The sequence below is a fragment of the Pongo pygmaeus genome, chromosome 13 (genome assembly GCF_028885625.2).
Source record: "Pongo pygmaeus isolate AG05252 chromosome 13, NHGRI_mPonPyg2-v2.0_pri, whole genome shotgun sequence".
NCBI lineage: Eukaryota > Metazoa > Chordata > Mammalia > Primates > Hominidae > Pongo > Pongo pygmaeus.
This window is the reverse complement of record NC_072386.2, coordinates 78,561,754-78,575,613: the sequence shown is the minus strand read 5'-3', so window position 1 is coordinate 78,575,613 and position 13,860 is coordinate 78,561,754. Positions and strand designations below refer to the sequence as shown.

General features: G+C 37.8%; 1 protein-coding gene across 1 annotated transcript in view; it reads left to right on the top strand.

The window, feature by feature from the left end:
* Positions 1-13,860, top strand: part of LOC129043506 (isoleucine--tRNA ligase, cytoplasmic-like) — a 77,819-nt gene that overhangs the window by 8,888 nt on the left and 55,071 nt on the right. The window contains 6 exon segments of the mRNA XM_063650132.1: positions 5,947-6,161; positions 8,640-8,695; positions 8,697-8,731; positions 8,996-9,014; positions 9,016-9,057; positions 12,431-12,526. Coding sequence (XP_063506202.1) covers positions 5,947-6,161; positions 8,640-8,695; positions 8,697-8,731; positions 8,996-9,014; positions 9,016-9,057; positions 12,431-12,526 — 463 coding nt within the window.

Genomic DNA, 13,860 nt, shown 5'->3' with positions numbered 1-13,860 from the left:
GCATGATTATGAAAATAAACATTGAAAGTTTTATCCATAAGCTTCAATCTAAGGCATATTCTTTGCAATGTAAGTTAGTAAACCAATTACTATCATAGAGATATTTATTTTAGATAGAGAAAGGCAGAGCTAAGGAGAGAAATGTATTGCTGTTTTAAAATAGAAATATATATATGTATTTGAAATGGAGTCTAGCTCTGTCGCCCAGGCTGGATTGCAGTGACACGATCTCAGTTCACTGCAACCTCCGCCTCCCAGGTTCAAGCGATTCTCCTGCCTCGGCCTCCTGAGTAGCTGGGGCTACAGGTGCGTGCCACCATGCCCGGCTAATTTTTTGTATTTTTAGTAGAGACAAGGTTTCACCATGTTAGCCAGGGTGGTCTCAATCTCCTGACCTCGTGATCTGCCCGCCTCGGCCTCCCAAAGTGCTGGGATTACAGGCATGAGCCACTGCACCTGGCCTAAAATAGAAAAGATATTTAACTTTTGTGCTTTGTTTCTCCAGAGACTGATTAAGATCTTTGAATGGAAAATCTACAGAAACAGATTTTAGTTGAATGTGTATCATTAGTATATTGACATAATTTTATCTGCCATTTATGGAGTTCTGGCTTTGAACCAGAGAACAACATAGATGAATTTAACTCTATTATTTCATCTGGCCATTGCTGTAAACCTTGAGGTACATATTATTATTCTCATCTTACAGTTGAAGAAACTGATGTTCAAAGAGGTTCAAGGTCACTTACTGAGCTGATAAGAGCTCCTGCATCTCTTACTATGCAATTATTAAACTGTTGTACTGTACTCTTAGTTATTTCAAATTAAAATTAGTCATTTCAAATTGTAATTAGGAATGTTTTAAACTTGACTCAGTACAAGCTTTTCAAAAAAAAAAAAAAAAACATTTGGCAGGCTAAACCACATTTTCCTGATGATAACTATTTGACCTTCTCTTGGACCCTGGTCCACATACATTTTGAATATTTGATTTGGGGGTTCAAATCATCTTCCCTGAAAGTCACACTGCAGCTCTTATTTTAGAAGTGGGAGGTTATCATTCACTCAGCCTCCTAATGGCTTTTACATTACAAAAAGCATGTTTATAATTTCAATGGAAAAATCATATATATAATTCACCTGTGAAAAATGCTTTCAGATGCTGACTTGGGATGCTGTCTTTACCTGTATACTACTAACTCAGTTGGAAGAGGAGTAAGCAAATTGGATTCTGGATTACATGATACTCTCAGGTCGGTTGCATGGAACTTCCTAAATGATTTAGATGGAACATTTTCCTCCTTACATAAATCTCTGTGAAGAAGACAGAGTGAGGGTACATTCCAACTCCCTATAGACTAGTAAGTAAATAACAAGTCTGAACTAACTCAAATCCAATCTTCTCTTACTGCCACCTCTCCCCATCTTGTTTTGTTAATGCATTTTAGCTTTATTTTGGGTCTGAAGACTTCAGTAGCCCTAAGATCATTGTTTCCAGCCAGAACGTCCTCTGTGATCAGGATTTTTATAACAATATCAGTGATTTCTCCATGTTGATAAGTCTGCATAAGTCTCTTTTAACTTGCGTTTGACATTAGCAAGTGCTTTTCAGCTGGGTTATAAGATCTATAAATTGCTGACAAAAGAAACTACAGTTTGACAGCGTTGTCTAAATTTAGATATTTTCCCCCAATTTTTTGATGGTGAATTTCAGTAACCCCTCATGTGCTGAGTTAGGATCTGTCATGGGCCTTAATATTTTTTACTTGTTTTTCCTCTTCCCTCTTCTCAACTTTCCCTCTTGACTTTCTTTTGCTGTCTTTTTTCCTTCTTTCCATATTCATTAAATAACTTTGAGTTAGCCTTTGCATTAGGTATAATGCAAAGGAGATATAAAGATGAATGAGACAATTCTTGTCCTTTAAACAAAATTAATGATCTTAAATTCATTTACTAAAGAAATTTCAGGAAGTGCTGTTTCTCTAAAACTTTGCTTTAATAAGTGTTAGATATGACACATGCATAATGATTCAAAGTGTTTAGTAAATATTTTTTCCTATTAAAATAATTTGAATTAGCAAGAAAGTTTTCATCTGTTGGATGGTCATTCATATTTATTGTTGCCCATTGTATGAACTTTTATATTTTTGCCATATAATTTGTGTATATTATTCTTAGAGATACGTATCCGTCTTATTTTCATCAGGAAGCCTAGTGAATTCTCATGTCACCCATAATAGCATTAATGATGAGCTTGATAGGATTAATGAAATTTATATGTTTGTGTCTAATGGAGATTTCCTCCTTTTTCATGCCCAGGTGTGCCAGGTGGTGCCAGTGCCAGCTAATCACCTGCCTGTTGGCAGCACCGTGAACAATGTGCACCTGTCTTCAGATGGCACTTAAAGCAGAGAAGCCTGCTGTGTGGCTGTGGGAGTCATCAGAGAGGTGGCAGTGGAGGTGAGAAATGGCGAGACCCTTGAGCTGCAATATGAAGGTAGAGCCAGTAGGATTTGCTGGCAGATTGGCTATGGGATAACATGGATATATAGGCCTTCTCTTTTTTTCTCAAATACCTTTTTCCATTTTTTTAACTTTTCATTTTGAAATAATTTGACTTATTAAACAATTGAAAAAGTAGTATGATGGGTTCTCCTATATCCTTCATCCATCTTTCTCAGCTGCTAACATCTTCAGTAACCATAATATTAATAGAATTTTCAAAAGCAGTTGTCACATTAATTTTCATTTCTGACCAATCACATATTGCATTTAGTTGTCATGTCTTTTTAGTCGTCTTAAGTATGGAACATTTATTTAGTCCTTTGTCTTTCATGGCCTTCTCAGTTTTGAAGATTGCAAAACAGCTATTTTCTAGAATGTCTCTCAATGTCTGAGGTTTCCTGATTTAATTTAGTTATGCATTTTTGGTGACAATGCCACAGAAGTGATGCTATGCCCTTCTCAGTGCATCATACCAGCTGGCCTGTGTTGTTGCTGTGTCTCATTGATGGTGATAACTTTGTTCACTTGGTTAAAGTGCTGTCAGGTTTCTGCTTTGTAAAGTTGTAGTTTTTCCTTTGTAATTAATAAGTATTTTGTGGGGAGATTCTTTACAAATATTTTTTTCTTGTCATACATTCACTTATTAATGTTAACATCCATGGGTGGTTTTTGCCAGTAATAATTATACCTGTGGTATTTGCCAAGTGGTGGTTTTGGTAGACTTTTATAAATGAATATTTATACTTGTAAATAACATTTTGTGCATGTAGAATGAATGCCAAGAAAACTGGTTCTTAACATTACATAATATGTTGCTAGCAGTATAGATTTACTTGTACCATTGATTGTTCTGTTTTCCCAAAATTTTCATTAGTGGTGACAATAGAAAGAAACACACGTTGATGTACAATTATAAATATAATTGTCTAATACTGTTCTAATATTAATATTTTAAAGTTTACTGTTAGCAGACTTGGCCGATGGATTGACTTTGACAATGACTATAAAACTCTGTTTCCACAATTCATGGAATCGGTCTGGTAGGTTTATTTAAAACTGTAAATATGATAAATATTCTATAAATATTATGTTGTATTATCAGAAAAATGCACTAGCATGAATCAGTTTATTTTTGAGTCCATCGTTATTTCCCTGAAAATCTTTGGGAACAGGTTTGTTTTTGAATGTAGGACTTTTATGTTTTTGAGACAGTCTCGCTCCATTGCCCAGGCCTGGAGGGCAGTGGCACAGTCTTGGCTCACTGCAGCCTCTGCCTCTCAGGTTCTAGCGATTCTCCTGCTTCAGCCTCCCAAGTAGCTGGGATTACAGGCACCCACCACCATGCTTGGGTAATTTTTGTATTTTTAGTAGAGATGGGGTTTCACCTTGTTGGCCAGGCTGGTCTCGAACTTCTGACCTAGGTGATCCACCCACCTCGGCGGCCTCTCAAAGTGCTGGGATTACAGACGTGAGCCACTGCGCCCAGCCCGCCAATTGCTTTTCTTAGTCAACATTATGTCTTAAACATCATTTGATATCAGTAGATATTAGCATTTTAATGTCTGCCGGATGTCTTACTGTATTGATCTGTTATAATTTACCATATATATATATGTATTGGTTTAAAACTTCTATTTATTTATTTTTAGAGAAGGGATTTCAGTCTGTCACCTAGGCTGGAATGCAATGGTGCAAACACAGCTTACTGCAGCCTTGACCTCCTGGGTTCAAGTGATCCTCCAGCCTCACCCTCCTGAGCAGCTGGGACCACAGACGTGCATCACCATGCCCAGATAATTTTTTTATCTTTGTAGAGACGGGATCTCACCATATTGTCCCAGCTGGTCTCAAACTCCAGAGCTTGTGCGATCCTCCTGCTTCAGCCTGCCAAAGTGCCAGGATTATAGGCATGAGCCACTGTGCCCTGCCTAAAAAATTTTAATTTTTTACAGAAATTAGCTGGGCATGGTGGTGTGCACCTGTAGTCCCAGCTATTCAGGAAACTGAGGCAGGAGAATGTTTGAACCCAGGAGGCGGGGGTTGCAGTGAGCTGAGATCACGTCACTGCACTCCAGCCTGAGTGACAGAGACTCCATCTCAAAAGAAAAGAAAAGAAAAAATTAATTTTGACATAGTTTCAAACTTACAGAAAAGTGGAGAGTTTTTTATATCCTTTAGCTAGATTCCCTAAATATTAACCTTTTACCACATTTGCTTTATCCTTCTCTCTTTTAATGGGAGTGGGGCACAGTACCCTTTGAGACTTAGTTGCAGGAATTATGGTCCTTTTCCTCTAAAAACTATATATTTCCTAAAATCAGTAACATTGTTTGAAATAACTGGAGTTAGAAAATTAACATTGATGCTGTATTACCTCATATGTAGATCTTAATGGGTTCTGCTTGGACCACCAGTGTCCTTTATAGTTTAAAAAAAAAAAAAAAGAAAGAAAAACAAAAAAGACCTACATTGTGTGCTTCATGCAGTGGTATGTCTCCAGCCTTCTTTAATCTTAAAGAGCTCTTTAGTCTCTTTATGCTTCATAATACTGACATATTTGAGGAGGTACAGGCCAATAGTAGTGTCCCTTATTTCAGGTTTGTCTGATGTTTTGCATGTGACTAATGGCTCTTGTGTCACTTTATTTAGATTGCAGTTGGTTTTTGTTGGGGATTGATTTTTTTTCTTGCCTTAGAGCTATTTATTTTTAAATCCTTGATATTTTTGTATTGAAACATAGCAGTAAAGTTGGAGACAATCTTTTTCTTATTTAATGAACTGAATTTATATGGGTCTAGTACAATTTCAAGTATGTGTTGCTTTCGTAGGATCTTTTTGGTATTTTGGGCAAAAAGATAACCATATTCTAGAACAGCTATCTTTTTGATCTAACTCTTCATGGACTTAAAAAATAGATGATCATAATACTGAAACCTCCATCATATGTTCCTACTTAGACATTAATTTAAAAAGTTACCAGAGGCCAAGGATGGTGACTCATGCCTGTAATCCCAGCACTTTGGGAGGCTGAGGTGGGAGGATCACCTGAGGTCAGGAGTTTTGAGACCAGCCTGACCAACGTGGCATAACCCCATCTCTACTAAAAATACAAAAATCAGCCATGTGTGGTGGCACGCACCTGTAATCCCAGCTACTCGGGAGGCTGAGGCACAAGAATCACTTGAACCCAGGAGGCAGGGGCTGCAGTGAGCCAAGATTGTACCACAGCACTCCAGCCTAGTGACAGAGTGAGACTCCATCTAAAAAAAAAGTCACCAGGTGTCAAAAGACATTATTTTTGTGACTACTAAGGTGATGATTAAAACATTTTTTAAAGTATTTAAAACATTTTTTACTTGGAATTTGTTGCTATTTTTTTTTTGTAAGTCTGGTAAGTGGTTTCTTCGGTTTACCCTGAAGATTTATTTTCTTCCTCTTTAGGATCAGTTCGTTTTTCTTAGGTGTCTGTTATTGTGGATTTGTGAAACAATACCTCAATTTATTTCAGAATGTTCAAGATCCTTCAGTATTTGTAACTTTCCCTTTGGAAGAAGATGAAACTGTATCTTTAGTTGCTTGGACAACCACTCCCTGGACTCTACCTAGTAACCTTGCTGTCTGTGCTAATCCAGAAATGCAATATGTGAAAATTAAAGGTAAGTGGGAGGGTGGTTACTTATGACTGATATGGATAAGATAATTTTATATTTTGGAAAAATAAGAAAGCTTACCTTTCTTTTTGCATGAAGAATAGAATTATTTGAAAAGAATCTGACTTAATTAGAAAAATAACCTTAAACATTTGTTTTCATTTCTAATTGAAAAGTAACACAACAATTAAAATAGTACAGAAATATAAAAAGTAGAACATAAAATTTTCTTATAATTTCCAGTTTATAGCATGTTTTTCCACACCATGCCCCTGTAACAGATGAAGAATCTAAGATTCAGCGATGTGGCATCACGTCGTTACTAGTAATTGATACCAGAACTTGGGAACTTTTTGCCTTTCAAATGTCCCCTGGTAGAGAGTTACCAGTCTCAACGGGGGCCTTTCCGAGATTTAAAAAGAAGATTGGTACTTTGTGAACAAATATACCTTCAGGTTTGGATAGTTTTGTGGTGGTAAAAGAAAAAGAGAAAAATTCATTGCCAGGAAAAAAGCTATGGCACAACCGCTATGGAAGGCAGTGACATTTCTTCAAAAAGCTGAACGGAATTACACTATGGCCCAGCAATTTCACTTCTGAGTGTTTTCCCCAAAGAATTGAAAGCATTCTTGAACAGTTACTTCTACACCCATGTTCATAGTAGCATTATTCACAATAGTCAAAAGATAGAAGCAACCCAGGTGTCTATCATTGGATAAATGAATAAACCAAATAAGGTATTTACATACAATGGAATATTATTCAGCCTAAAAAAGGAAAGAAATTCTGATACAGGCTATGCCTTGAATGAACCTGGAGGATATTACTCTAATTAAAATGAGCCAGTCACCAAAAGACAGATACTACATGATTCTATTTATATGGGGTGTCGAGAAATGAAATTCAGAGGGTGTCGAGAAATGAAATTCAGAGAGCAAAGACTAGTAGAATGGTGGTTGACAGAGACTGGCAGGGAAGGGGGGGGAGTTATTGTTTAATGAGTACAGAGTTTCAGTACCCGAAAAGGTTTCGGGTATTGATAATAGTAATGATTACACAACATTGTAGTTGTATTTAATGCTGTGTAAGAGTGGTTACCATGATTTTTTAAAATAGTTGTATTAAAACAGTCAACTTGATTGAACAATAGCTTGTGCTGGCAAGGGAAAAATACTGAGAAAGGAATGGGGAAAGATTGGGTGTCAGAAAAAAGGTACAGAAGGAGCTTTTTATTTGTTCTTTCCTGGGAGCAAATAGGACTAAGAGTTGATCTACTGGAAAGCTGTTGACCACAAAGAGGCCTGTCTCAGGTGTCTGCAGCTGCTTCTCTGGAGCAAGGACAGTCCCATCTGCACAATTTCCCTGTGTCACTGGTGGGTCACTGGCCATTCTATGGTGAGCTTGACAATCTCAGCAGCCATCTGACTGAGATCTCAAAACACATCACCCATCTACCTGTGCGTAACTCTTGTGCTTGGCAGACTTTGTACCTGAGCTTTATCAGAAAATGTGGGCCCCACTTACAATGAAGTTCCTGTGAGGTCAGAGCTAGAGTGGTAGCCTTATTCATCATAGCAGTTTTTCAATAAATTGCAAAGGCTTTTACAATGACCCATAGATACTCATTTTTCTTATAGTGAAGTAAATATATGACATAGGCTCTAGTAAATCTCAGATGTGTAATATCATAACTTAGGATGAGAGTTTAAATTGGCCTAGATTTTCAGTATCGAAGTTTAATTGTTCATATATTTGCTCCAGCTTTTCTTTTCCTAGGATGCCCCAGGTATTTTCCAGAAACACTTAGAATAAGGGTACTTAGATACATCAAGGACATTCATCATCCCAGTGTTCATAGTGGGAAAATTTGAAAGCAATTTAAGTGTCTGTCAGCTTGTTAGAAATAACTTGTACCTCTATAAAATAGCATCCCATAGAGCTCTTTAAAAGGATGAGAAAAGTCTGTATGTGCTAATACATGGAAGGATGTTGACAGTATATTAAGTGAAAAGCTACAAAACCAGATAGAATATTACCTCAATTAGAAAAATAAAAAGAACTTACGTATTTACGTATATGTTTGTTAGTATACACATAGAAAAATATCTGGATTAATAGACACTCAAATGAGAATGAGAGGGGGGTGATATGTGGCACCTAATTTGTGAGCTACTTTGTCAATGTTATTTTTAAACATTGACATGTTTACCCTATGGAGAAAAAAATAAAGATTTACTTGAAATGGATATCTGAGCGATAAATAATAACTACCAACTGCCTAAGTGCATTTGATGTTTTTGTCATTTTCATGTTTGGGAAGCAGTATACCATAGTGTTCTTTGCAGTATTTCTCTGTGAGTACTGGGTACACTAGAGGCACATGGTACAGGAGCTCCTCAGGACAAAAGTATGCTTGATGCATGTCTTTAGAATCAGCCAAGTTCAGAATATAACTCAAGTCCACGTTTTTCCTTTTTCCCATAGATGTTGCCAGAGGAAGATTACTCATTTTAGTGGAAGCCAGATTGTCAGCCCTCTGTAAATAAATTGGAGAGTGACTATGAGATCCTTGAAAAGTTGAATATTCAAATAGTTGCTCTGTGTGCATGTGTCTGTGTCTTTAGTTTTAAAAAGAAAGAAGATTTATTATACAAAAGCTTGCATTATTAAAATTTAGTTTTAAGTACTAATACTATACTAAGTACTTTGCAGTCACACATTACAGCATTAATGGCTAGGGCTAAGAAGCCGGTAAACCAGAGAGGGGTGATAGCTTGATGTGGCTACAGCCTCATATTTGATTTTAATCTAATTGTGAGTTTGCCTTTCTCCTTTTCTAGGTTTCCTGGTGCCTATCTTTAAAGGCAAGAAGTATAGGCCCATGTTTGACTATTTCGTGAAGGTAAGCTTAGGGACCACTACTGTGGGCGCTCTCCACAATCTGATTATTTGATAGCTGCTGTGTTGTGAGAAGTGGAATTGACATTACTTTGATGAGTGTACCTGAATCCAGAAAGTCTGCTTTAGTGCCAACAAAATTAAATTGTGTTGCTTTCTTGTTTTAGAGGATTTTTTTTTTTTTTTTTAAACAGAGTCTTCTCTGTCCCCCAGGCTGGAGTGCAGTGGCACAATCACGGCTCACTGTAACTTCGACCTCTTGGGCTCAAGTGATTCCCCCCCCCCTTCCTGAGTAGCCGGGACTACTGGCAAACAGCACCACACCTGGCTAAGTTTTTAATTTTTTGTAGAGACAGAATCTCGCTATGTTGCCCAGGCTGGTCTTGAACTCCTGGGAATATAAGCATGAGCCACTGCACCTGGCTGGGATTTTTTGTTGTTGTTTGAGACGGAGTCTCGCTCTGTCACCCAGGCTGGAGTGCAATGGTGCGATCTTGGGTGACTGCAACCTCTGCCCCCCCAGGTTCAAGCGATTCTCCTGCCTCAGCCTCCCGAGCAGCTGGGATTACAGACATGCTGTAATTTTTGTACTTTTAGTAGAGACGGGGTTTCACCATCTTGGCCAGGCTGGTCTTGAACTCCTGACCTCGTGATCCACCCGCATTGGCCTGCCAAAGTGCTGGGATCACAGGCGTGAGCCACCGTGCATGGCCAAGCTGGGATTTTTTTATTTGAATATTTTTCTCAAATTGTATGAGGAATCACTTTACATTTGATTGGATTTTTAGGTGTATATTTTTATTGCATGTAGTCTACATATCACACAGGGTATTTATTGAAATTTTTGTTTGTTTTGACAAAGATAAGATAGTAATCACAGTAAAACATCGTGTGTAAAGGTAAACACAATTTTATTTCAAGGAGGTTAATGAGGCAGGTGTTTTAAATCTAGGCACCACGACAGAGCTCATACATTTAGCACCTTAGTTTTTTCAGTCATAAAGTTGTTTTATGTGGTTTTATTTTCTGACAATGGAGAATCCACAGCTACAGTTGCAAACCCTGTTGTCCCCACTCCCACACTCTCTCACCGAAAGAATAATGTCAAGGAGGAATTCCTCCATCCTTATTGAAAGGTCTTGAAATGAGATAATGAGCAGACCTGGCCTTATGGTTGTGTGGAAATAATAATCAACTGGACATATCACTTACATCCCATCCCAGAAAAAAATGTTCGCTGAACCCTCTGTTGTTTCTGTTCTGTGTGGGGAGAGTCTGATTGATTCAGGAGACCTCTGTGGTTTGGGCCCTATCCACAGTGTGTGTGTTACCTGCCTCTTCACTTCTGTGCCCCTTGAGTGTTTTCCCACATTTCTCGTTGCCTACGTAATAGCTTTCCTCCTCCCACGTTGCTGCCCAGTGGATTTCCATATGCTCTGCCCTCATCCCATTCCTCCCTGCAGGCGTTAGTTACTTCCCAGCATTTAGGATGTGCTCTCCCCAGTCGGTGTGTGGCAGAGCTGCTTCCTGACCACATCCTCCCACATTACTTTAGACATATCCTTTATTCAGTCAAACTGGCTCTTCCCTTTCCTGTTTCCCTGCCTTTCTCTAATTAAGTTTTCCTACCATTTTAAAAGTCTTCATGTTTTTCTTACGTTGATATCTGCTTGAGTTAACTCACCCTTCAAGTCTGAACTCAGATGTCATCTGAAAGTTTTCTGAAATGCATCTTTGGTTTCTCCCTTGGAAAAATGTCATTACTTCATTCCGTTCTCCTATCATATAGCTTAACATACTTCGTTTTGTGTTTTTTTTTTTTTTTTAGTATCTAAAATCTCTTCTACTGGATCAGTGACTCTTCACTTTTCTGAATCACAAAACCTATTGAGAACCCAAAAACTCAACCCCCTGAAAAAATGCACGCGGATACACTAGACAGGAACTTTAGGTTAAGTAGAAGTCTGTCTGGAATATGCACTTGGTACATATTAAGTTGAATAATACCTACTTATTAAATAAGCTTCTTAAACTACCTGAAACCTTCAGTGACTTTAGGCAAGTACTATAAATCGTTTGACGCAGGTTAGAATCATCTGATGTCACTGAAATATACCTGTTGTGAAATATCAAGGGAAGCTGAGTCAGCGGACACAGCCTATGGAGCAGCACTGCCGCTCCTGGTGGTTGGTATCTACTGACCTGGGTGGAAGCAGCCCAGCCATGGCCTGGGTAGGCCCAAAGTAGACCCTGAGAGACAAGATGCAGTGACTTTGTCTATACTGCTTCTAAGTATAGAACATGTAACTAAGTATACATGTAATTCTAAGGACCAATGTATTCTTTCTGTTTAAACTATCGAAGTTTTAGCACCTATCATACCATAACTTCTAAAATGTTTCAAGGTGATTTGGGTTACAACAATTAAAATTATATGGTTATTTTTCAAGTTTAGTTTTAAGTTCCAAAGAAACCGAGTGCTATATTGTAATTGAAAATAACATTGTATTTGCAACTAGAAGACCTGTTCCAGGTACTGGCTTCATCACTGCTAGTTGTGTGATTTGGATAAGACTAAATTTAACCTTCGTTCTGAGTTTGCTCATCTGTGAAATGCAAATACAGCCAGAATATTTTTAAGACATGGGAATACTAATAGCTTGTTCACAGGATTATAAGAGTTAAACATGAAAATCATTTGTGAAAGTACTTTTTACCAATGCAAAAAGGAAGGAAATCAAAGGGCCAGTTTGGCAGAAACAAAGATTTGTGGAAAGAAATGTAAAGAGATGAAAGTAGAAAGAGTAGATCTGTTAGCAGTATATGTGTTAACATGATGATATTGCTGTTGCAAAGAAAATGAAATAGAACACATTTCCCCTGAGTATTAAAGTGGTGGAGCACCTGTAAGTGGAACTTACTACAGGTGGCTCCCACCTGTTCCTTTCAAGATTTGCCTTTATGACTGAATAACTTGAGCTGAGTCGAAAAGAAAAAGAGAAGCAAAACATATGCAGTGATTGAAAATGTACCAGGAAGTGAACAATTTAGGGAACGTGCTTGCTGAGACTATCCTAAACTGCATACTGGGAGCAAAAAGTTGGGGGAGGGAGAACTAATGAAAAACACCAGTTTGTAACCAAGGAAATTAGAAATTTTTATCTGCCATTCTCCAGATAATTATTTCATTTATTAGTGGTAACTTTTTATTTATGGGAAAAAATGTATTGAATTAGCATGTTTCTTCCCATCCTGAATTATTCTTTCTTTTCTCTTTCTGAAGATAATTTTATCTGTTAAAAGCATTTTCAGGTTCTTAGGAAAAACTGTAACACAGTAATGTTTCATCCCTGAAGCCTGCTGTCCTTCCTTTCCAGTGTAAAGAGAATGGCGCTTTCACTGTGCTTGTTGACAACTATGTGAAGGAAGAAGGCGGCACAGGGGTTTTCTACCAAGCTCCTTACTTTGGTGCTGTGAGTAGCATAAGTCTGGGAAATGTATTTGAGTATGTCGGTAGCCACTTTTCATAGATGCGGAGTCATGTGTCTCATCATGTTGAGTTACCAGGTTGGCCTCTTTTCTGGCTCATTGCCTGCAAGATGGCTTGTAAAATTTGTATCTGCAATTCCCTTTCATCCTAAGCTGATTTCAGGAAAGAGTGGGCCAAATCTGGTAAACTCTTTTTGGTGTGCAGTTGTGTCAGTTTTGATAGACATCTAGAGACGTGCAGGTGCCTCAGCCACCAAGATACAGACCATTCCCATCACCTCTGCTGTGTTCTTAATTAAATGTTCAGAAGAGGGAATCTGACCTCTCCCCTCAAAATGGTACTCTACAGGTAATTTTATATTTTGACCAGAATAATTTTTCTAAAAACACATTCCTTTTCATGTAATTTATGTATGAATAAAAACAGCATAACATAAAGGCACATGCTTGCAGTAAACAACCTCTCACCTTAAATCATGGCACTGCCACTAATGGGCAGTTCTTGGGTAAGTTGCCTGGCCTATCTGAACTACTTTTGCCTCCTCTGTAGCATGGTGTAGCACCTACATACACATTCCTCTAGGCTTGATCGTTTTGTCAGTGAGACGGATTGGAAATACTTTGTTGTAAAAGGCAGTGACAGTAGTCTGCCCTCATTTGCCATTTTGCTTTCATGCTTAATCTCTGGGTTTTTATTACTTTTATAGATGTAGAGGGTACAGGTGCAATTTTTTTTACATTGATATGTTGTATAGTAGTAAAATCTGGGCTTTTAGTGTAACCATCATTTGAATTTTTATTATGGAAATCTTGAAACATACACATAAGAAAATATTATAATAGACTTTTTTTTCACATCCAGCTGCATTAACTCAACGTTTTGGTAATCTCTCTTGTTTTCTTCCTCTGTACAGCAGCACACTTTTTTATTTTGGCTGGAGGATTTAGAAGCAAATCCTCAACCTCGTGTCTTTCATGTCTCTGACTGATAAGGACTTTCGTTTTCAGTACAGCCACCGTGCCATTGTTACTTGTATCCAATGAAGTCAGCAGTTCCTTAGTAATCACCTAAAAAGCTGGTCCATTTTGAAGGAAGGAAGCATTCTTGATAATACTACTTAAGAGTTTTAGGAACTAGTCAAATATTGTTCATAATCATTTTAGGGTCAATTAACTGGTATGGTTATCCCACTGTTAGTAGAGAATTAAAAGGTAACTTCCTGGTTTTGAATTGCAGTTTAGGTTTTTTTTTTCTTTGTTTTTGTTTTTGTTTTAGACGGAGTCTCGCTCTGTCACCCAGGCTGGAGTGTAGTGGCAG